The following is an 18,542-nucleotide window of genomic DNA, read 5'->3' as shown; positions in this document are numbered from 1 at the left end:
GAACTTAGTCTTGTTGATAAGTAAATCTCCAGAGGCAAACAACCAACCACAACAGTCTTTCTTATGTGCACGTGTTGGAACATCTTTGTCAATCTGTAGTTCTGATCTTCCACTATCAATGACAGCTTGTGATGCTTGCAAGATGTACCATCTGAGAATATCATGGTTATGTTCTGTTAAAATGAGGAATCTGAAGTGCTGTATTCTGTCATTGACTTTTGCAACTTATGTTCCTATCAGCTGGATGTATTCCCAATTGTGACCTTCAGCACAATCACTTTCATATCACAGAACATAGTTTATTTTAGCTGACAACAGTAAGCATTTGACATTACAGAAAAAGAAATCCCGTAAGTTGACTGGCACCTGGACATGTTGGCCATTGCTGATGATGTTGACGAGATTTCGTGTCATCTTGGTAACTGTCATCCATGGTGGATTTCCATCTGTGGCTGCCTCACCTCCATAGACAGATGGCATGCTTAGCTTTCCTGATTTCAAGGGCTAGGTGAGCAACTGGTACCTACGTACAGCAGCAAGGAAAGGCCACCAAATGTTGTGGAGTGACCTCGTGCAGGGTATGGTAATGAACTTTGTTCTACAAGTCAACTATAATAATCTGCAGTTGACTGGTACAAATAGGACTGTTGTGATGGTTGCTGTCTTGCAGTGCAATAGTTGTTGGATAGTTATCTTCTTTGTCTGCATTTGCATACAGTGTGTCCAGGGTGCCCACAGTGAAAACAGACTGGGTGTCCTGTAAATGTCTGTTCTCCTGTTGGGCAGTTTACTTGGCAGAGGAGAGTTGATTGTACCTGCGTTGGTCAGGTGCTGGGTTGTTGTTTGACAATGGTGGCAGAGGTCAGAGTTGGAAAAGTCCTTTCTCCATGATATGTTCAACTGGTGGTGAAGATTGGTGCCAAAGATTACTACATCTCCTCTTCAATATTCTCTTTTTATTTGTTTATTTATGCGTCAAGTTCCATAGGACCAAATTGAAGAGCAAATCTCCAAGGTCATGGAACACATCAGTACATGAAATTATAACATAAAAGTAATAACAGATGAAACTAAAATATTTATGAATCCGAAAAAAGTCAAGGCATAAGTTTAAGCCACTATTTTTAATGTACTAGTCTGACAGTTCTAGCTGCCATAAAAGACTGTATATCTTGTCTTACAACATGATATATGAATGAAGTGAGGTCATAAGGGTTTCCACCGCTACCATAGGGACAACAATTGGGAATCGATCATACCTGTTTCATCTGACTCTTTTCTGTTGCCTTTCCTTGATATGCTGGCACCACTTGAATTCATCTGTTGTTGTGACATCCTTTACCAGACAAGCTTGGTTTATGTCTTCTGGAACTCCTTTCATCAAGTGTGAGATTCTGTTGACTTCTGTCATATTGGGATTCACAACATTTCAAATGGCTAAAACATTCTTTGTGTAAGACTGTGTCATTTTACCATAACACTGGGGCCTGATCAATTGTTTTTCCACTAAGCAGACTTGCTATTGATTGTTGACAATTTTTTGCGTCAGCTTGGCTGGGAATTTATCCCAGCTATTGAGCTTCACTTCATTTTTTTTTTTTTGAACCATTGCTGGGCTGGGCTGTCAAAGTAAAAGTATGTATTTTTTAATCACAACATGTCCCCCAATCTGTTGTATTTGGTAACTTAGTTGATCATTTCAGCCATTTCATCAGGTTCAGGCCAAAGTCTTTGGGGAACACTGACGGATGCCGTATTTGCAGCTGATTTGGAATACATTGATCTTCTGAAAACATAGACCTTTGGAACAATGTACTGATTGTATTGCAGTTCCTACCTGTGTAGGTGACAGCTATTACGTTATCTAACTGGGGCTTTGGTGGTATTGATATTTTGAAGAACTGCTGTATCACCAAAAAGTGTCACTTCATACTCAGAATCAATTTCAAACAGATGTTAAATCCAAATCTTCCTTCCTTAAAGCCAAAATCTGAAAGCAGGATCGTCAATGAAATACAGCACTTACCACTGCAAGCACTTTATTATTAACACCTAGATATAACCAGAAGAGAATTGACTTCTTGGGTGGAAAGTGCGGCTATTTACACAAACTTTGAATATCCCAGAAACTGGTATTTATACATACATCAAATATTCCAGAATGTACAAGCACTGCAAACATAGGATATTTCAAGAACCTTCCAAAAATGATATGTACTAAATTTGTTGGGCATGTTTGAACTGGTGACCCAAAGCAGCCAGCAATGCTAACCACTATTCTACATCTCAGGGTAATGATATAGCCATAGGATAGTTCTATGTTTTCTCATCTTGAGGTTAGGAGTGTAGTTAGTTTCCCACTGTCATTTTGATGCCGTAGTGGCAGGCTTTGTTGCGCAGTATTTTGTGATGCATACAGTCTAATGCCGTAGAAAGGTCACAAAAATCCCAACTGATGTGAAAGTCTTTGAGGTGCCTCACAGATGTGGAATACAGTACGTTCTCTAGGCTTTTCACAAATGTAGTCAAGAGAGAGAGATAGGACAATAGTTTATTGCTTGTGTTGTGTCTCCTTTTTTGTGGAGAGGCTTCACCATAACAAGCTTCATTCCATCTGGGAAGACCCCACACTTCATAAAAGCATTAAATGTAATGTTTAAGACATAAACATTACTATTTTTACTTGATAAACACTAACACCAAAAATGAAAACTTACAGATAGAATAAAAAGCAAATTTTGTGTAAACCAAAGTATTATTCCAGATTGTAATTTTCACTCTGCAGTAGAGTGTGTGCTGCTGTGAAATGTCCTGGCAGATTGAAACTGTGTGCTGGGCTGAGATTTGAACTTAGGACCTTTGCCTTTCGTGAGCAAGTGTTCTACTGATTGAGCTACCCAAGCATGACTCACAACCTGTCCTTACAGCTCAACTCCTGCCTGTACCTTCCAAACTTCACAGAAGCTCTCCTGTGAAATTTTTTGCACTAGCGCTCCTCGAAGAATGGATATTGTGGGGACATGGGTTGGCCACAGCCTGGGCAGTGTTTCCAGAATGAAATTTTTGCTCTGCAGCAGAGTGAAAATTTCATTCTGGAAACATCCCCCAGGCTGTGGTCAAGCCATGCCTTAGCAATATTCCGTTGGAATGCTAGGCCTGCAAGTTTCACAGGAGAGCTACTATGAAGTATGGAAGGCATGTTGGGAATTATTGGTGAAAATAAAGCTGTTAGAATGGGTCACGAACCATGCTTGGGTAGCTGAGCTGGTAGATCTCTTTACCATGAAAGACACTGGTCGAGTTCGAGTCTCAGTCCAGCGCACAGTTTTAATGTGCCAGGAAGTTTCAAAGCGATGTTATTTGGAGTAGTGCCAATACAGGACATCAGCTGTCTTGTACCCCATAAACTATATACTGATAATTACTTTATCACCTCCTATTTTCTGTAATTTTTAGGCTGCACTTATGTGAAGTGCACACAATATCTTGAAGACATTTTAGTTAAATGAAACTGTCTTCCTGGTATATAATAAACATTCTTTTATCTTGTATTAAAATTATGTATGTCCCTATGTAACAAAGCAGCACTGTAAGATAGATGTCATGTAATTTAGCTGTTTTGTTTGCATTGAGTTGCATATATTTACCTTTTTCATAGTACCAGTATTTATAAATAAATTATTTGTAATGACACATGTAATTCAGGGGTGTTGCACATAGGTTCATGAAGGAGTTACACATTATTCTCACCTGATGGCAGTTGTTATTTGTAGAGCAATAGAAAACACTGCTAAATGAATGATTGAATAGATTAATGAAGAAACCGGTATCATTATATATGTGTCTCATTCCTCTCCACTTCTGCATATTTTGTATCCTATATCTCTCCAAATTTCACTCCTCATTATCACTGTGCAACACAAAATTCTTTCAAAATATTAAATGTGGCTGCAAAACAGCAGCTGTGTGATTCAGAATAGAATGAAAAATCAGCCAACCAGTTGCAAATAAAGGTTTATTATCCCTTATTCAAAAATTCTTTCCTTAGATGCCCTAAGAGATGATCTTTTGTGTTTTGTTTATTGCCCAGTTCACATCTTTTGACATTTCCAATTGGAGTAATTGATCACAGACCATTTGTTTTTCAGTGATATTGGTGTCAATCTCTCAAATGAAACAGTGTTCCTTCCTTCTGCATCAGTGAAGAGAAAAATGATACACGTGGACTTACTGAAATTGAAGGCTAACACATCATTCACCCATGTTGTGTTACGGTTATTACCTACAAGTAATCCAGTAAGTAAATGATTGGTTTGTATTTATAAACAATGGAAATGCCTGATAGGAATACCACCAATGTAGGAAAAGCCAGATTGCTACTTACTATAAAGAAGACACGTTAAGTTGCTGACAGGCGCAATTAAATGACACTTACATGAAGTTTTCAGTCACAGTTTTCATCAGTGACATATTAATGGTGTTTGTTTCTCTTTTGCTTATATACATTTTTGCATCACATGCAGTATACATTTAGAACACTTGTAAACATTTTAAAAACTGCACCAGACTGAGATCAAGCTAGTGTCCATATGCTGTGTGAACTATGCTCTTTTAACTGAACCATATGTGGAAGCTTTTTACACTGACTGGACATTTCAGCCTGCTACTGACCATCTTTCTGTACTTCCTGTTACGTGACAGTGTCCTCATGTTTCAAATTCACAGTCTAGTTAATGCCCTGCTACTCTGTAAAGAATGCCAGTTTTAATATAAATCTGTGATAAATGAATGTCAAAATAAATTTTAATGATGTTTGATACTGAAGGGGAGAAACTAGTAACTGAGCAAAAAAAAGCAAAAAACTGAAGCAGGTCTGATGGGTACATGAATGAAAAAAATTTAAAAAAACCTTGTTTGAATCTTTGGTAACAGCCTTGCTGCAGTGGATACACTGGTTCCAATGAGATCATCGAAGTTAAGTGCTGTCGGGCGTGGCCGATACTTGGATAGGTCACCATCCAGGCCACCATGTGCTGTTCCAAATTTTTTGGGGTGCACTCAGCCTCGTGATGCCAATTGAGGAGCTACTCGACCGAATAGTAGCGGCTTTGGTCAAGAATACCATCATAACGGCCGGGAGTGCGGTGTGCTGACCACACGCCCCTCCTCTCAGCGTCCTCTGCTGCAGATGGTGCAGTGGTCGGATGGTCCCCATGGGCCATTTGTGGCCTGTAGATAGAGTGGTTTGGTTGAATCTTTGGCCTTTAAAAGTTCACTCTTCAGGAGAATAGCAAAACTCTGAAACAGAGCAAAAAAAAGTAAGATGTACTGGTGCTTGATAGAGGGGAAATTGTACAATCTACATTTGTACCCTGTCATATTCACATTGCCACCTTATGTTATGTCAAGGCAGACTGTAGTCTATTCATAACTGGAAATATGTCCCAATCTTTCTTTGTTTATGATTTATACTAACTGTGCTTTGTGCTAGATGTTACCAGGTGAAATAAAGCCACATATTATTTCTTAAATGTAGAATCACAAGTTTTCTCACAAGACTAAAATGTTGCTGCTTCCTTTGTTTGTTTTGTTAATGGGGGACAAATGTATGACTGTCAAAAGTCATAAACTATGATGAACGCTGCAGATGCAAGCAAAACTTTTTTTAATCTCATGACCTCTTTAACACTTGCATCCCATGCACAGTTTCTTTTAGGAGAGAGAGGGATGGGGGGCACGGAGAGAGGGGAGGGGTGGGAAGAAAAATAATCTTTGGTATGAAAGAAAACATCATTAAATCATTCACAAACAATGGTTCAGGAGAGTCGTGAACTAAAGGGAAAGGTTTGGAAATTATTTTATTAAAAATTTTGAAAGCTGTAATATTTGTCACTTTGTTTGTCTCTTAGACATGCTACAGTTTTTCCTACCAAAACATTATGTAAGTAGACACAACTCTTTTCTGTTCTATTTTTAAAAAAATGTTATAGTGTGAAATTTTCATGCAACTTAAAGCATAGATTATTTCTTTGAATAACTAGGTTTGTATGAAACAGCATTAACTGTGAAGTCCATCATATATTATTAGTATCAAATAAAACTTCTTCATTTTTTGTTCTATCTTTGTTTTGGCTTCCTTTCATCCTTTATTCCTTATGTTATCTCTGTCTTGTCCAACAGATTTCATCTCTCAGCATTTTAAATGTCACCGCTAATCTCTGTATACCCAGAAAGGTATTTCCCCACTACTTTACTAGCATTACAGTATCCCTGGCTTACTTACTGAGATACACTGTAGAACCAAAGAAACTGGTACATCTGCCTAATATCGTGAAGGGCCCCAGAAGCATGCAGAAGTGCCACAACATGACGTGGAGTGGACTCAACTAATGTCTGAAGTAGTGCTGGAGGGAACTGACACAATGAATCCTGCAGGGCTGTCCATAAATCCGTAAGAGTATGACGATGTAGAGATCTCTTCTAAACAGCACGTTTTGAATTGGAACTGAATTTCATTTGCTCGTAACACGTAATTTTTACATGCATGTGCCTTTTTTATCAAAGTATATGAAGAATAAATGTGAAATTTTTGCAATTAGAGTTTTCATTTTACATTATTTCTTGTTACGTTATAAATGTATATAAAACAATAAAAATTAATTTCTTATTACATCATAAATGTATATAAAGTATATAAAAAATAAAAATTAATTTTTCCAATTAGAATTTTCTTTTTACATTATTTCTTATTACATCTGCTTTCTTATTACTTCATGATTCATTTAGGTCTAGATTATAGGGGCATTTTTAATAAGCCACTGCTTGATGCACTTTATAAAAGTATGGCCCGTCACTGTTTTCATTTCATCTGGTAATGAATTGTGGAAGACAGCGCCGTGGATATAAGGACATTGTGCTGTTAGAGTTAATCTTGTGGTAACCATATGAAAGTCTTTTTTATGCCTTGTTTCATAGTGGTGGATGTCCATATTTCTTTTTGTGATCTTAGTGTCGTCTTTCACTAACATTATAGTTTCTAGTATATACATGGCATAAACTGTAAGAATATTGTGTCTAGTGAACAGTGTTTTACAAGAGGTTCTTTGTTTTACTTTTGCTACAGTCCTTAAGGCTCGCTTTTGCAGTGTGAAGACTCTTTTCATATTTGTTTGGCATGTGCTGCCCCACAGTACTATCCCATATGACAAGAAACGGTATAATAACCCATAATATACAGTCCTTAGAGTTTCCGAATTGAAATATGGTGATAATCTTCTTAATACATATAGTCTGGATGTTATTTTTTTGCAGACATGGTCAGCTTGCTGCTTCCATGAGAGTCTGTCATCTGTGTATAGTCCCAAGAATTTACAATCTGAACAGCTATTTGACAGAGTTTTCTTAGTCTCAGTGTTATGCCTGTTTATAGCACTGGGTTTAAAATGAATGTTATTTGTTTTTTCCCTGTTTACTTTCAAGTTGTCTTTTTCGAAGTGTGCTCCTGCCTTTTCAATAAAGCTACGAATTTCTTCGACAAGGCCGGTCTCACTGTCTGCACAACAGACACCAGATGTATCATCGGCATACATAGTGGTTGGTTGGTTGGTTTGGGGAAGGAGACCAGACAGCGTGGTCATCGGTCTCATCAGATTAGGGAAGGAAGTCGGCCATGCCCTTTCAGAGGAACCATCCCGGCATTTGCCTGGAGTGATTTAGGGAAATCACGGAAAACCTAAATCAGGATGGCCGGGCGTGGGATTGAACCGTCGTCCTTCCGAATGCGAGTCCAGTGTCTAACCCCTGCGCCACCTCGCTCGGTGCATACATAGTGACCAATTGCTTACTGCCTAGAGAACTTGTGAAATCATTTGCATAACATATGAATAGGACTGGACCTAAAATGGAGACCGGGAAAACCCAAAATGTATTTTTCTTATACTTGACCTTTTCTGCTCTCCATTATAATATAGGGTTTCTGTGCACTGTTGCCTGCCTTTTAAATATGTTTCAAGCAATTGCACGAGTTTTCCAGTGACACCATTCTTCGCAATTTTTGACAAGAGTATATTGTGATGTCCTCTGTCAAAAGCTTTTGATAGGTCCAAGAATACTCCTGCCATTTGAGACTTTTCATTTACGTTTTGAAGGACATGGTGAAAAAATTGTACAGCTGTTGACATAGTACTTCGACCCTTCCTAAAACCATGTTGGAAATCCCTTAGTACGTCAGCGTTATTGTAGTGTTCCAGGATTCTTTTTAATATTATTTTTTCTGTTAGTTTGCTGAGTGTTGAGATCAGGGCTATGGGGTTGTCATTCTGTACATGCTTTCTTTCCCCTTTTTTGTGTAATGGTTTAATTACAGCCAGTTTCAACCTGTCAGGGAAGACACCTTCTTCGTGTGTACAGCTTATAAGATGAAGTAGTGGTTTCAAAAGTTCATGTTTGCATCCCTTCATTAGATATGGAGAAATTTCATTTATTCCTGCTGATTTTTTTGTTTTTGAACCTATCAATGTGCTGCAAAATATCATAAGCACTTACTGCAGGTAGTGTACTACTGCAGTTCTGTTTGTCACTAGTCATGAATATGTGCTGTTTATCCTGTTTCATACAGACATCATTTTCGACGATGTCTATGAAGTAATTATTGAAAATATTGCTGACCAGAAAGGGATCAGAAATGACATTATTGTTCACAGTTAATTCTACATTATTAATTTTGGTGTCTGTTTCCGTATTTCTTATTTTATTTACAAGTGACCAGCAAGACTTTGAGGCATTATCTGAGTTTCGTATCTCTTGGCTGATTCTTTCTGCTTTTAATTTTCTGACTTCTTTGCGGTACTTGTATTTGTACTGCTTGTAGGTTTCTTTATGTATCTCTGAGTCAGTTAGTCTGTGTAAGGGATACATGTTTTCCATTTTTTCTTTTAGATCTTTTGTTTTACAGTCTAATGGCACAGGTTTTGATGTTAAAGGTTGGTTTTTGTGAATATTTACTTTTGTTATTGGCATGGTCCTATTTAGGTGCCCAGTCAGGATTTCTACAAATTCATTCCATTTATTGTTTACCCCATTGGTAGTAATAACTGATTCCCATGATTCCTGACTTAAACTAAGTCTTAGCTTGGCAATGTTGTTTGCAGATAGTATTCGCTTGTGCTCACACATTTTTCTTGGTTTGAACTTGGTATTGCATTTTAGTACTAGTGTTTGGCCTAAATGATCTGAAAGGTGACCATTTATTATGTCTGCTGAGATGATATGGTCATAATTTGTAATGATATGATCAATTCATGTAGGTGTGTTAGACATTCTAGTGGGTACTAGTCCAAGAATGTCTTTAGCCTCATAAGAAAGGATGCAATCTGCAAAACACATGCTTTCCTGGTTGTCAAGTAAGGTTTATGTTCAGATCTCCAAGTATGATAACGTTTACATTTCTGCAACCTGACTTTGATTTACTGATTTACTTAGAACGCCATCAAGTGATTCCAGGAAAGCGTCAAAGTTTCCACTTGGGGACCTATATATACCTATAACAATGAACAGAACAGTACAAAATGTGAGTTTAAGAGCTGTAATTTCGAAATCTTTGTCAACATTGAATTTTTTTGTCCAAAATACTTTTTCTGTGGCTGTTATTAACTTACATTTTCTCACATAAATGGTGACACCACCACCTTAGTTTTGTGTTATACAGTAGAATGTTGCTAGGTTATAGTCTTCTAATCTGAAATGATGAATGTTGTCTACCGTGTTTTGGTGTTCTGTGACTATTACTACATGTGGAGCTAGCTCTGTGATGAATGATTTAAATGCATCTATTTTGTTTCCTAAACCCTGTACATTATAATGAAGAAACGATAAATTGCACTTGTTTGAACTGAGGTCTGCTTCAGGCATATGTGGATCACGTACACTTGCATCTGGTGTTGCTCTGGTGGAAAGTTTTATTGTCCTAAAAAAAGTCACTTTTGTCTTGCTGATGTATTGTATCACTGACCTGGTATTTCGTGGCTGATTCATCAGTGAATTTGTGATTTTTGTCCTTGAGAGGGATGGCCACTGTAGCATAACACTCTGCATTCAGTTTGTTGTTTACTATTTCTTCAATCCATGTTATAACCAAGTCTTTTCCTAGTTTGTTGAGGTGTAGACCATAGGTTGTGTGGAATCTTCTTCCTATGCCGCTTATGTCCACAAATGTTACGTTTTCGAATCTCGAGCATATATTTTGTATTTCCTTATTTGCTCACCGCACTTCTTCATTTAGACATGACCAATTTGGTAAGTCGTGTCGATGTGGAACTGAGAAGATGATAACATTTGAGTTTTTAAATTCATGTAGCTTCCTTTTGAGTGAGATTATTAGGCATTTCATTTCTTGCTACATCGTTCGTTCCCGCTAAGAACATGAAAAAGTCTTTGTTTTTGATGCTGTTTTCTCAACGAAAATTGTAGAAGTCACTGCTTGAAATGTTGCACCAGGTTTCACTGTACTAGTAGTAATGCTGTGAATGCTTCTACACTGAAATTCAGATGCTATGTTCCTCCCCTGACTGTCCGCAAACGGGTTTATTTTCCCAAAATTTGTTGGATGGTGATTTGGCCTACCTGAACTTTTGTGTTGCCTGTTGACACAGTTTGTTTCTTGTCATTTGTTCAGAGCAGTCGATAATCCATCTTAAGAAGTTGTTGATTTTGAAACACTGTCGGCAACCACACTCACGGTAGAATTGTATTTTCCCTGAGGTTTAAAGCTTTTTTTTTTTTCCGTAGTCTTTTTTCCCATGCGGCTCGACACATTTTATTGTATTATTACTGTATATAATTGAGAGCACTTCGAAAGCATTTTCATACACAATGCTTGCATTGTCGTTACATTTACTATTCACACAATTTTGCAGTTCTTGAGTGTTTTTCTTGTATGTGATTTTAGTCCACTTTTCACTGGCAGCAGCCATGTTTTTCGGAACTTTTTAGAGAATTCGGCTCACTTTTTCTGAGCTGAAATTTCAGAATATCTTCTTTCATAGCACTGATTATAAATTGGAGGCTCGATACACATTCCTTTAACTTTGTTATTTCATCCTTGCAATCTGTGCCCAATTTCTTTTTACCGATAGAATTAGCTTTTTTCTGCGGAGAAACATGATGAACTTTCGAGTTGGTGGCCATCTTCTTACAACAACATGGCAAGGCATCCCAGATATGCTCAATAATGTTCATGTCTGGAGAGTTTAGCGGAAGCATTTAAACTTGGAAGAGTGTTCCTGGAGCCACTCTGTAGCAATTCTGGACGTGTGGGATGTCGCATTGTCCTGCTGGAATTGCCCAACTGCGCACAACTCACACCGTTACAGAGCCTTCACCAGCTTGAACAGTCCCTTGCTGACATGCAGGGTCTGTGGTTTCATAAGGTTGTCTCCGTACCTGTAAACGTCCATCCGCTCAATACAATGTGAAACAAAACTCGTCCAACCAGGCAACTTGTTTCCAGTCATCAATAGTCCAGTGTCAGTGTTGACGAGCCCAAGCGAGGCGTAAAGCTTTGTCTTGTGCAGTCATCAAGAGTGCACAAGTGGGCCTTCGCCTCGGAGACCCCATATCGATGATGTTTCAGAATGGTTCACATGTTGATGCTTGCTGATGGCCCAGCATTGAAATCTGCAGCAATTTGCGGGAGGGTTGCACTTCTGTCACATTGAACGATTCTTTTCAATCATCATTGGTCCTGTTCTTACAGGATCTTTTTTCGGCCACAGTGATGTCAGAGATTTGATGTTTTACCAGATTCCTGATATTCACAGTACACTTGTGAAATGGTCGTACAGGAAAATCCCCACGTCATCGCTACCTTGGATATGCTGTGTCCCATTGATAGTGCACCGATTATAACACCACATTTTAACTCATTTAAATCTTGATAACCTGCTATTGTAGCAGCAGTAACTGATCTGACAACTGCACCAGGCACTTATTGTCTTATATAGGCATTGCTGTTTGCAGTGCCGTATTCTACCTCTTTACATATATCTGTATTTGAATTCGCATGCCTATAGCAGTTTCTTTGGTGCTTCAGTGTATGCCATATTGTATGATCTCTTCACTATTTTTGTCACTCCAGAAACGCAGCAGACAGTTAATTTTTATAATCAGAAGTAAAAAAAATGGGAACTAAATTTTGTTTAGTGTGTGATACTTTTGCTACAAAACTACTTCAGCACAGAATACTGAATGGAGTAGTATTACAAAGTCAGTTCACATCTGGTCTCTAACCTGTTACTCCTTTCTGTATGTTTACAAATCCAGGTACTAACATGAAATGTGAAATCAAAATGCAGGGAACTCCTGCACACAACAAGCTAAACCATTGTTGAATCAGCATTTCTTTCTTCATTAGGTATCTATGAATACGCAGCAATAGTTCTGTCTGCTTGCTCTGCAGACACCATGACCTGTGGTTGATTTTGTTTTGGAAAGCAATTTTGAATTTAGAACACTGTTATTTTATACAGAGGATGCCACGCGTAAAGCTGAAATACTAAACACCTTTTTCCAAAGCTGTTTCACAGAGGAAGACCGCACTGCAGTTCCTTCTCTAAATCCTCGCACAAACGAAAAGATGGCTGACATCGAAATAAGTGTCCAAGGAATAGAAAAGCAACTGGAATCACTCAACAGAGGAAAGTCCACTGGACCTGACGGGATACCAATTCGTTTCTACACAGAGTACGCGAAAGAACTTGCCCTCCTTCTAACAGCCGTGTACCGCAAGTCTCTAGAGGAACGGAAGGTTCCAAATGATTGGAAAAGAGCACAGGTAGTCCCAGTCTTCAAGAAGGGTCGTCGAGCAGATGCGCAAAACTATAGATCTATATCTCTGACGTCAATCTGTTGTAGAATTTTAGAACATGTTTTTTGCTCGAGTATCATGTCGTTTATGGAAACCCAGAATCTACTCTGTAGGAATCAACATGGATTCCGAAAACAGCGATCGTGTGAGACCCAACTCGCTTTATTTGTTCATGAGACCCAGAAAATATTAGATACAGACTCCCAGGTAGATGCTATTTTCCTTGACTTCCGGAAGGCGTTCGATACAGTTCCGCACTGTCGCCTGATAAACAAAGTAAGAGCCTACAGAATATCAGACCAGCTGTGTGGCTGGATTGAAGAGTTTTTAGCAAACAGAACACAGCATGTTGTTATCAATGGAGAGACGTCTACAGATGTTAAAGTAACCTCTGGCTTGCCACAGGGGAGTGTTATGGGACCATTGCTTTTCACAATATATATAAATGACCTAGTAGATAGTGTCGGAAGTTCCATGCGGCTTTTTGCGGATGATGCGGTAGTATACAGAGAAGTTGCAGCATTAGAAAATTGTAGCGAAATGCAGGAAGATCTGCAGCAGATAGGCACTTGGTGCAGGGAGTGGCAACTGACCCTTAACATAGACAAATGTAATGTATTGCGAATACATAGAAAGAAGGATCCTTTACTGTATGATAATATGATAGCGGAACAAACACTGGTAGCAGTTACTTCTGTAAAATATCTGGGTGTATGCGTGCGGAACGATTTGAAGTGGAATGATCATATAAAATTAATTGTTGGTAAGGCGGGTACCAGGTTGAGATTCATTGGGAGAGTCCTTAGAAAATGTAGTCCATCAACAAAGGAGTTGGCTTACAAAACACTCGTTCGACCTATACTTGAGTATTGCTCATCAGTGTGGGATCCATACCAGATCGGGTTGACGGAGGAGATAGAGAAGATCCAAAGAAGAGCGGCACGTTTCGTCACAGGGTTATTTGGTAACCGTGATAGCATTACGGAGATGTTTAGTGGCAGACTCTGCAAGAGAGGCGCTCTGCATCGCGGTGTACCTTGCTCGCCAGGTTTCGAGAGGGTGCGTTTCTGGATGAGGTATCAAATATATTGCTTCCCCCTACTTATACCTCCCGAGGAGATCACAAATGTAAAATTAGAGAGATTCAAGCACGCACGGAGGCTTTCAGACAGTCGTTCTTCCCGCGAACCATACGCGACTGGAACAGAAAAGGGAGGTAACGACATTGGCACGTAAAGTGCCCTCCGCCACACACCGTTGGGTGGCTTGCGGAGTATAAATGTAGATGTAGAACACTTATTTGCAGTTTTCACTGCTAGAGATGCAATTCCTAGTGTCACTTTGAGCTTTCAGAACTTCTTCAAGAAGGAAAAAGGAGTTGGTTGGGAAAGATCAGAAGTTGGAGGAAAAGGGGATTTGGATTTTGGGGGAAGGATCACAGGTGACAAAGAGAGAAGCAAAGATGAAGGAAAAACATGAGTTGTTTCATTTGATACTTTGTGTTTAACGTTATAGAATTTACCAAAGGAGTACATGGTAGTGGGTCAGTGCATGAGGCCAAGGGGGTTTTACAGCAGAAATTATTGGAGGTATAGCAACCTTGAGATAAGGTAGTGCTCTGGGCATTTTTCTCTCTATTCTTCAACTTCTGTATCATTCCCAGTCTTTGTTTTTATCCTTCTTTGCTTACTCTATTCCTCTCTAGACTAAAGCTGGAACAGTACTTACCAGTGTACTATATATTACCGAGTTATCTCCCTGACAAATCTACCAAATTATCTTCCAGACAACTTTTCCTTCATCTTTACCTCCTCTTATCCTTACAAAAGGTGGTCCTCGCATCCTAGAGTCTGAGAACCTGCTTGTCCACCTGCCTGCTCCCCCCTGCCCCCTCCTCCTGCCCCCCCCCCCCCCCCCCCCCTCTAACTTCCCCAACCAGTCCATCTTTTCTTCCACAACAAGGAATGTGTAGTTCTAAGAGTATTATGATCTACTGGAAGCGTTTTTATCAGCAAAACAAGGAATTTTGCTTCCCTTTCTGTCTCATAATGTAAACAATTTTTTTCAAGTGAATTTCCTATTTTATATACTTGTACAGTTTTTGTAACAAACTGTTATTTTTGTTTTATCAATTCAGTCATTACTTTCTTGTCTAATGCCTTCTAATTACAATTGTGTAATCACCTGTCTGTTTTGATTTAACTTACAACAATAAAGTTACTGAATCCTCACACATTCCCACCAACTGCATTTTTCTACATAGTACACTGGGTTCACAGTGGTATTTTTATGTAGTATAATGTGATAAAACCATAATATCTTAATTTTAATAAAATTGTGACAATGATAACATATTTTGCAATCAAAATTAAAGAGGAATCTTCCGTTTATGCACTACTGTTGTGGGTTACAAATTGTGTGAATGTGTGTGAATTTGAAAACCTAACCTGGCTTTCTTAATCAAAGGTTTTCGGTCAGAGACAAAATACACTCATGCTCATAAATTAAGGATAATGCTGGTAATGGTAAAACAATGCTCTGGTGGGCGGTTTGCGGGTTTAAATCACCTCGGGATATGACATGTGGTGCATTTGACCTGCAGTTGTCGCACGGTGGTGCTGGCAGCAGTCCACATATGCAGAGGTGTGTTGGTGCATGTCAGAGTACAGTGCAGCGAGTAAGTGTGCAGACATTTTCAAATGTGCTAATGGTGACTGTGTTGAAAATGCTTAAAAGAACACATATTGATGATGTTATGAGGGTAGAATACTAGGGTGACTGTAGTTTGGTCAAACACAGCAGCTCGTAGCCCAGGCCCTCCGTGTGCCCCAAAGTGTGATCTTAAGATTATGGCAACAATTCCAGCAGACAGGAAATGTGTCCAGGTGCTACGGTATGGGACGTCCACAGTGTACAACACCAAACAAGATCGATATCTCACCTCAGTGACTGCAGACGGCCACGGAGTACTGCAGGTAGCCTTGCTCGGGACCTAACTGCAGCCACTGGAACAGTTGTCTCCAGACACAGTCTACAGACAACTGAACAGACATGGTTTATTTGCCCGGAGACCTGCAAGGTTCATTCCACTGACCCTTGGTCACAGGAGAGCACATAAAGCCTGGTGTCAAGAACACAGTACATGGTCCTTGGAACAGTGGTCCCAGGTTATGTTCACAGACGAGTCCAGGTATAATCTGAACAGTGATTCTCGCAGGGTTTTCATCTGGCGTGAACCAGAAACCAGATATCAACCCCTTAATGTCCTTGAAAGGGACCTGTATGGAGGTCGTGGTTTGATGGTGTGGGGTGGGATTACGATTGGTGCACGTACACCCCTGCATGTCTTGGACAGAGGAACTGCAACAGGTCAGGTGTATCACGACATCATTTTACCCCAGTATGTCCGCCTTTTCAGGGGTGCAGTGGGTCCCACCTTCCTCTTGATGGATGATAACGCATGGCCCCACTGAGCTGCCATCATGGAGGAGTATCTTGAAACAGAAGATATCAGGTGAATGTAGTGGCCAGCCTGTTCTCCAGACCTAAACCCCATCAAGCACGTCTGGGATGCTCTCAGCCGACGTATCACTGCACGTCTTCAAACCCCTATGACACTTCAGTAGCTCCGACAGGCACTGGTGCAAGAATGTGAGGCTATACCGCAGCAGCTGTGAGGCTATACCCCAGCAGCTGCTCAACCACCTGATCCAGAGTATGCCAACCCGTTGTGTGGCCTGTGTATGTGTGCATGATGATCATATCCCATATTGATGTCGGGGTTACATGTTCACGAAACAGTCGCGTTTTGCAACACATGTGTTTTGGGACAGTTTTCTCTACTTATCACCGATACGGTGGACTTACAAATCTGTGTCATGTGTATTCCCTATGTGCCTATGCTATTAGCACCAGTTTTGTGTAGTGCCACATTGTGTGGCACCACATTCTGCAATTATCCTTAATGTATGTGCATTAGTGTAGATACAGTTTTCCCATATGCATAGTTTGTATTTCAGCAATAGCTAAATGCATTTATATACATACTGTTTGACTGGCTGTTAAAAACCCTAATATTTGTTCCATCCTTTGCATCCTGTTACAGAGCTGTGCTTTCTGAGGTGCAATTATTGTGTCTGTCACTACTGCTGAGTACATGATGTTACCAATATTGTAAGCAATTATGCTGATATATCTTGTTTGCACCCATCCTCTGTCATCTGCTCAAGAATATTTCTTTATATTAAGATTTTTTTAAAACCTGTTGAATGAAAAGGTTGTCTTGTACATAAGTATGAGACATGTTGTTAGAGGCTGATAAGGACTGCAATAATCTTTGGTACTGTGCATCTCTTAGTTTCATTTATAGACACTACAGGAACACTACAGCATGCATTATGTTGAACAACTCTTTCAGCAATTGAGGATAAGAAGGATAAAATTGGTATTATAAAAATAATATGGTATGGGTGGGAAATATGTGGAAAAAAATATTACTTTGAAGTGGAATTTTCATTTGTATGGAGCCATCATGGAAGATTTCCTTTGATCTACTTGTTGCTTGCCATTCAGTGTTGTCACATGTGAGCAGGTAACATGGGTATTTAGAATAAAAAGACACATGCGCACTGCACAGCACATACTTGACTCTCACCTACGATTCCCTTTCAGTGTAAATGGTAATTGTAATCACTTAAACAACTTTTCATAAATATTAAAACAGATCACATAAGAATGTAGATTTGCACAGCTGTTGCCAAAGATTTTAAAACCACTTAGGCTTGGTACTGCATCATTCTTGCAGAATCTTCCTAACTGATGTTTCTGCTTTCCTGTTGAAATCTTTTTTTGTGAACTGCTTTGCACTGGCATACATTTTTCTAATTTACAGACAGCATTTTCCATATCCATCACATAGATGTTGATGACTGACTATTTAATGACATTGTCATGATGATGGAAATGTTTATTGTTATACCGGTGGGCTGATGTGTGAGAGACACTTTGTTAGAGTTTATATTTGCATTCACCAGTAAAATTCTTATAGTACTGACTGTTGAGGCATTTAGCAGTCTGTATTACCTCTGACTTTTCATTTACATTGATATGAGGCTTTTGCTAAAATATGAAAATTTGTGAGGCCTATATTCTGACCACAGTTTTTACTGTGTTCATTTACATCTGACTTGCTGGTTTGCTTGAGGCAGTCATATTGTTTATTCTCTTTTAAGCTTTCATTAACTCCACAACCTGTATCCCTTCTGTATGCTTTGTTACACTTACACATAATGTCATATGCTCCAGCAGTGTGTAGCAGTTCTGATTGATCTTACATTTTGTGATTGCCCGAAAAAAATTGGCTTCAGACATTTATGTCAGAGGATCTTCCTGATTTGATCAATCACACTCTTTACAAGTTGAAGAAACATGAACTGTCATGGTGCTAGGTCCTCTTCCCATGTCTTGCCTTTTACTTTCTTCTAATTGAGAGTTCTTTGTAAAGATTTGTCATCATAGCCATAGCACTGCAAACTGCAACACAGAAGGTACTTCATACCAGTATATGCAACTTTTTGTACTATTCCTTTTCTTAGATTAGATTACATTAATTATTCATTCCATAGGCCCACAAAAGAGAGGCTCCTTCTGGGTGTGGAACATGTCAGATAAACACATTAGA

The 18,542-nt window shown here is 39.2% G+C and overlaps 1 protein-coding gene across 1 annotated transcript in view; it reads left to right on the top strand.

The window, feature by feature from the left end:
- Positions 1-18,542, top strand: part of LOC126457983 (GPI inositol-deacylase) — a 166,289-nt gene that overhangs the window by 62,324 nt on the left and 85,423 nt on the right. The window contains exon 7 of the mRNA XM_050094745.1: positions 4,149-4,296. Within this exon, the coding sequence (XP_049950702.1) occupies positions 4,149-4,296 (148 nt within the window). The remainder of the gene's footprint in view (positions 1-4,148; positions 4,297-18,542) is intronic.

The sequence above is a fragment of the Schistocerca serialis genome, chromosome 2, assembly GCF_023864345.2.
Source record: "Schistocerca serialis cubense isolate TAMUIC-IGC-003099 chromosome 2, iqSchSeri2.2, whole genome shotgun sequence".
Lineage (NCBI taxonomy): Eukaryota > Metazoa > Arthropoda > Insecta > Orthoptera > Acrididae > Schistocerca > Schistocerca serialis.
The sequence above is the reverse complement of the archived record's forward strand: the minus strand, read 5'-3'. Positions and strand labels throughout refer to the sequence as shown.